We start from the raw sequence: 7,172 nt of genomic DNA, 5'->3' as shown, positions 1-7,172 counted from the left end.
ATAAAAATAAAAATGTGTAAATTACATTATAAAATTTTGCTTAATATATTATAATGCAGATTTCAGAATCTGTGGACCACTTCTATTTACACACAAAAACTATTTAAACTTTGGAACTTTAGAACTTTAATACTTTAACTATTGCTGGTAAAATGTAAGCATTCTTATTTACCATATCGACGAGATATATTTAAAGACTACCGACTTTAGGTAAGCCTTCGTCATTATTGGCAAAGTTGGTTTAGAAATAATTAAAGAAGACTAATTGATGACAAATATAATTTTGTAAAAATATACAATACATATTAAAAAAAATAAAAAACAATTTTTATATTATTAAAAATTGAGCTATTTTTAAAACGATGAAACTCACAAGTCAGTTATCGTCGTAGACAAAACATTAGAAAAGCATTTTGAAGTTTAAAATTTCCACTTTATTGCGCTATTGTGATAGTTTTTTTTTTAATTTTTTATTACAATTTTTTTATCAAAATATTTTTAAGTATTTAGTCAGTACTTTGAGCAATTGATACTCTTCTCCACGAATCTTGGTAAGATGAAAGCAGCTTGATGTACTTTGTCATTATAATATTTTATTTCCATTCGATCGAGTTCTTCTTCATTGAATATCCTCATTGGTTCTGCAAAATTGGTTTGCTAAAAAAATCAATTAAAAGTTTATTAAATCTTCTTTCAAAAAGATCTATTTAAAAATTGATGCACAAGATTTATGTTGTAAAGAAAATTTGTCTAGAAATTCGTATTTCTATTCATAAATACAAGTACTTTTAATTTGTATCTTTTCTTAATCATAAATACAAAATTAGATTTTTTAAATCTTTTCCCGTAATTTTATTATAGTTAGATAATTTTTATTTTACTTAAACAATCATGCCTCATTCATAATCGAAATTATTGCAATCGTAAACGTTTATATAATTAATGCAAATTCTTGTCAAAGACTTGACTTCCAAATATTGAAAGTATTGTATCAAATTCTCTTTCCTCTTTCCTTCCCTCCCACTCCCTATTAGTAATCAATCACACAATCAAATTTTTCTTCTCCATAGAAAAATACAAAAAATATTTTTCCCCTATTATTATATACTGTATTATGTTTAATTTAATACTAACGCTGTTTAAGCTGCCAAGGATGAAACCGATTTGACCTGTGGGGTATGTCGGTACAGCTGTTACTGCGTAGGTGGCGACGGGAAACACGGTTTTGCAATGCTGGAATGTACTCTGTACTTGTTGCATGCTTTCCCATACCGTACCTGCCTGGCTGGCAATAATTCCATTTTCAGGTTTTAATGCTGTCTTCAGTAATTCATAATACGGTTGCTTAAAAAGATGTTCAGCGGGACCTAAATAAAACATTAAAAAATTGTCAGTGTTATTTATAATTCTCTAAAAAATTGTGCATTTTTTTTGCATGAGAAGTGTGCACTTTTTTCTATTTTAAAATTAGAAAACGTAGTTGTATTATATAAAGTACTAATATTAGAAAAGTACGCGCGAGACTACTTGCCTACGGGATCGCTGCTGTCAGTGATAATGACATCGAATTCTCCACAGTGATTTCTCAAAAATTCGAAACCGTCGCCAACAACAATGGTTACTTTAGGATTGTTAAGACCCAGACTCAAGCGAGGCAAATATTGTTTACACACCTCGATAACTCTGTCGTCAATGTCCACTAGCGTGATGCGCTCCACGTCCGGATGTTTCGCGATTTCTCGAGCAGCTCCACCATCGCCACCTCCGACTATTAAGACCTATAATATAACAGAAAAGTTAAAAATTATCTATATTTCCTTAAAGATACTAATTATATACAACATTTCTTTATTATAAATATTTAAAAAATATTAATAATACAAAACATATAACATACATAATATTTGATTTAATGTGAACTTGATATGCTCAACATTTCGACAAACTAAGATACATAATAATCTGATATTTATTTAAAAGAACTATATCTTTATTAAAAACGAAGGATAATAAGACTCCGCCGCCCATTAAATTAATTTGTGCTTAAATAATCTACTCTATTAATTATTAGATATTACTTTAAATATTATTTTTGTGCAAATATAATGCAATATAAACTCTGAATAAATCATTATAAGATTAATTGCGCACAAGCAACGAAGAAACGCAGCATCATTTTACGTATGTACATATTACTTTTTATGATGCATCGCTATTATCTTTAGATAGTGTTTAAATGCGTGTCAAATTAATGCTGCATTTTTTTGCTCGTCCATATATGGAGTCTGCTAAGAAATTAATATGTCAACTGACGTTTCTAGGCTTAGGATGGCTGCAGAGCGGCAAGTATGATATCATCTCATGATAGGAGAATTCGTCTTTTTCTGTACATTGTATCGCACCGTCGAGCATCAAAGCTCTCCCATGTGATTTTCTGCAAATATAACACATATTCTTACATTTAATAAGTCACATCTTATATTAAAAGTATAACAGCTTAACAAAATTTCGCGCTATCGTGGAAGGGAATTACTCACGTTTTTACTACCAAGATTTCTTGAAATCGAGAACGCTCGGAATGCAAAACTTCTTCTACCTTCAACGAGAGTGCAATGCCGGGCCAAAGATCGCTCACTTCGCTGAACCAACCCAATTTCATAATATCCATATTGGAGTAGTTTGTCGGATTATTTGCCAAAGTATGCCTGAGTGGAAAATTCTAGAACAATGTGAAAATGAAGCTAAAGCAAACGTTGGATGTACATAGCGATAAAGCTAGAGCACACATTTGTTCCGAGAACGTCATTGAGATGCATATAGCTCGGAACAAAAGCTTGGAGCGTTACGTTTCTATTAAAGGTGAAATAATTCTATAGATCTGTCAAACTTTGTATAAAAAAAAAAGTTTGCTAATACAATGCACTTTATGCTGTCGTAATAAATTTTATTCAATTTTTATATGAATAGCAAAAGATTTATATTTAGATAGTTTCCATTTGCAAATTATTTCGCTATAACAAATTGATTTTTTTATCATTACTGACGAAAGAATTTACTACAATAATAAAATATAATGATAAGTCAGAAGACTTTTTCTCTGTCTCTTTCTCTTTTTCTTAGCTCCAAAAATTTTAAAACAATTAAATTCATGTAATTACGATAATTTCAGGAATATTTAACAAATTTTTAATTATTTTTTATAGAAGAAAGAAATGTGAAGGAATTATTATAATGATTTTCTTTTTGATTTATGTTAAACACATTAAAACACAAAGTTTTCCTAACGAAAATTCTAATCTTATTCTATCGTAAAGAAATTTCTATGATTTAAATTTATTTACAAGTTTGAAAATAAATTGTATAATGTGAAGAACTAAACGATAAGTTTTTCATTTTATTTAAATTTTGATAAAGCTGTTTAGATAAAGCTCGTCTAAAACTTTTTCTTTTTTTTCCCGTATACAATGTATTTGAACGTTTCAAAAAAAATTCTAGTTATATTTAATTTTAATGTTATTAGAATTTTTTGCCGTTTAAATTAATAAAATAATAAATTCGATCACAACTAATAAAATATTTCTACATTACACATATTGTAATCTGTGCTAATTAAATTACTTAAATTCTTACAATTCTTGCTAAATATGTAACACATGTAATATTAACGAGTATATAAAACATTGCAAAGAAATAATTCTTGATAAATATAATCTTTCATATACGTCATTAACCCTTCAGTTAATCACATTTTAAGATTATTACGTAAAGCAGTATCATAAGATATGAAAGAAATTTTATAATGATATATATTTATAGAATTATTTTGAATTACTTCTCAAATAACTTTATCTAATAAAAATAAATTTATAAGCACACAAGTATAATTACGAAGCAAATTAGTGATATTAATAATATGCAAATAAAATATTAATTCCAATAAATAATTTTTTAAACAAAATTTTCAAAATTTTAATTTTTACGCGTTAAAGCATTTTAATATTTACAACAATTTCACTATAAATTTTTTTTAATTTCTTCGAATAAAAAATATACGATCTATATATTTGGAACTCAACTTATCGGTTAGTAAAGTAAAGAAACCACGTGTGGCATTCGTCAGTAATGCGATGATAATTATATAGATAATATGTTAATTATGCATGCTACAACTTACTTCGTTTATCGATGATGTGCTAATATCGATGAAAGTGATGCGCTAATATCGTAATAAATGTCTAAGAGATATCCTTTTGATTGTGCGTCGTTTGCAGAGATTCGCGGCGTATTTTGTCATGACATGCATGCAATATGTCTGTATCCAAGCGTGCAAATTGATAGATTGTCTAGGATGAACGTAGCTCGCCCAAAGGAAGCTTGAGTTAAACTGAGACGAAGATGCGCGTAGCTCTATGTTTTCTCTTTATAACTAACTTGACTGTTTGGACTGTTTATCGTCTGCTAACACGCTGCCTGATAATGTGATGAGATTAGTAAAGATTTCTTCACAATAGGTGAAAGCATGACTCAAATTGTGTAAGCGACATATATGAATATATAAATAATATTAAATGATATTAAATTTTTTTACAATATCTAAAAAAAATTATCTCTTTTTGTTTATACAAGGATAAAGAAATGATATGGTTCAATACAATGTTTCTTAAAAAATAAAAATAATGGATGTATGTAACATAAAATATTCCTATAAATACGAACGTATCAATTAATGCACTTGATTGTGTACACACTGACTGAAAATATAGCCCTCCTTGTGTATCATTCTGATGCACAAAAATCTTGCTGGAAAATTTTTTTTTCACAATGTGAGAAATACAACGTGTTTAGAATGAACGGGCCCTGCTAACACACGCGGATCACTAGATAGTAGAAGTAGATAATACACTTGGACTTTACACTTCAAGACATGCGTAGTCTCAACAGAGCGAGCCACTAGAAACAGAGAATAAAGACAAACGCTTTCTTTTATATAGAAGAAATGATATATTTTTCTCAGTATTACCTGATTCTTTGAATTTTGAATTCAAAATACTGGCAGTTAAGATCTCAGACAAAATGCTGTCAATGTGATATATGTTCAGGTAGATTTTAGTCTATACCTAAGTAAAGTTCAGTTAAAAATGTTAAACCATTGCCTATGTTATATTTTAAAAGAATATAATTATAGCAATAATAATTAAACTTTTTTAAAGATTTTAATTAGAATCTTATCTAGTATCTTAATTAAAAGTCATACACATAAAAGAGTAAAATCTCTTAGAAAAATAACAATTATAAAATAACATATTGAAAAAATATAATTAAAAAGAGATCGAACGCAAGCAGGAAATTCTTATCAGAGAATTATGATTTCTGTAATTACTGTGAGAAAATTAGATTTGCTGCATGTTTCACTATGCGTTTAAAACTAAACTTACACAATCTTATGTTAAAATTTTAAGCTTTAAAAATATGAATCACAATATAGTCTATCATTTCGTACATATAAATTTTTATATTTGTATTAAATTCTTATATTTGTATGCCCGGAATTATTAATGCCTTAATACAAATTTATATATTAGATTACAGATATTTTTCATATATGTTCTGATATATATATATATATATATATATATATATATATATATATATGTATATATATGTATTAAATTTTAAATATTTATAAATTTTAAATATATTTAAATTTTATATATATATGTCTATGTGTGAGCTTATATATACATGTTTCGAGATGCTGCGTTGGTCATCAACTATCGATCTTGTCAACTTTATTTAGTTACCCCTGGAATACCATCGTACCTACTTAACCCTCTGGCCATAACGTTGATCTGTCGAACTGTTACCCAGGTTTTAGAAGGTTGATTTGTCTACTTTTACTTTTCTGATTATAGTTAGCAATTTTATGTTTATCTAAAAATTAATATAAAATAGCTTGTTAAAAACTTCTTTTTTAATTTCATTTTTTCTTTATTAATATTTTTTTTAAAGAAATTAGAAATCAGATTAACAGATTTTTGATTGCTTTTCCATAAATGTGATTCATTAAATTATCGTTATCGTAAATGACATAAAAGTTATATTAGTTTTAACAACGGTTTACTCTTGATTGTTATAATTTTTAATAATAATAAAATTTTTTATCTTGCGTTGTTTCCTTGCTTCCTACATTATTGCTATTTGTTACAATAGAAATCTGTCGTTTTATCTGACGATGAACTATAGTAAGGCTTAGATTAAAATTTTTGTAAAAAATTATTTAACTTTTGAATAGTACGAGAAGTTGATGTGAGAGTAAAATTTTATACATTTTAAAAAGTATAACAACAAAAGTGAGATAAGATATCCTTTTGCTCACAGTGTTTTTTATTATTTATTATATAAAAAGTTAAAAAAATTTTTAATTTTTTAAAAATTTCTTTAATCTCTATGTACAATAATAAAGATGTTGAACACATTTTACGCCAATATTAAAAATAAATCAATACTGGAAAATTAAAATGTGATAAAAATATTATTTTATTATTATTTTATTAAACTTTAAATTTTATTTTTCTAAACTATCTATCAGCAATAATATCTTAACAAAAATTGCAAGTTTTTAAATCATAATTTAATCAATATTTTTATATTGTATTTTTTTTATTGTGAAATTTTATTTATATAAAGTGTAGACATTTTGTACACATGTAACACACTTTGAATTGCGACTGCATTTTAATAACACATTGCACTGAATGCAGGGTCAAAAGATCGAAGCACTTCATTAACTCGGTTGTCATGTGTTAGAAACTGAGCATCTACTGCATGATTTATAACGCTTTCAACTTATTTTTAGGTCATGCGACTCGGTCGCGGTTTCCCATCTGGCGACTGCGCGAGAACATAAATGGAGACGAAAACGAAGATAGAAATCTCGACAGTTTTCCTTAAGCAACGAGGGAGTGGCGCCAGCGATCCCTCCTTTTATGAAATTACAAAGGTGAGTAGAAATACTACCGAGATTAATCTCGCTCTCTGTCTTCTCTTTCGCGCGATCAACTCGGCCCGGTTTCTACTTCCTTGCCCAACTGATATAATCCAAGAATTGGAAAAATAAAACAAAACTTTTCTTCATCAGGATTTTCTAACAAGATCTGCTTGTTGAATTCGCC

The 7,172-nt window shown here is 27.7% G+C and overlaps 1 protein-coding gene across 1 annotated transcript; it reads right to left on the bottom strand.

Annotated features, from left to right (window-relative positions):
- Positions 1 to 411: 411 nt before the first annotated feature.
- LOC126853285 (spermidine synthase) lies at positions 412 to 6,802 on the bottom strand. The gene is made up of 10 exons (XM_050598886.1): positions 6,706 to 6,802; positions 5,821 to 5,931; positions 5,021 to 5,117; positions 4,717 to 4,950; positions 4,175 to 4,470; positions 2,538 to 2,719; positions 2,314 to 2,434; positions 1,532 to 1,778; positions 1,135 to 1,367; positions 412 to 657 (listed from the first exon to the last, which is right to left on the bottom strand). Exons 6-10 carry the CDS (start codon positions 2,666 to 2,668, stop codon positions 511 to 513), a joined length of 879 nt encoding a protein of 292 aa, XP_050454843.1. The 5' UTR covers positions 2,669 to 2,719; positions 4,175 to 4,470; positions 4,717 to 4,950; positions 5,021 to 5,117; positions 5,821 to 5,931; positions 6,706 to 6,802; the 3' UTR covers positions 412 to 510.
- Positions 6,803 to 7,172: the final 370 nt, after the last annotated feature.

This window comes from Cataglyphis hispanica, chromosome 12, assembly GCF_021464435.1.
Source record: "Cataglyphis hispanica isolate Lineage 1 chromosome 12, ULB_Chis1_1.0, whole genome shotgun sequence".
NCBI classification, from domain to species: Eukaryota; Metazoa; Arthropoda; class Insecta; order Hymenoptera; family Formicidae; genus Cataglyphis; species Cataglyphis hispanica.
The sequence above is the reverse complement of the archived record's forward strand: the minus strand, read 5'-3'. Positions and strand labels throughout refer to the sequence as shown.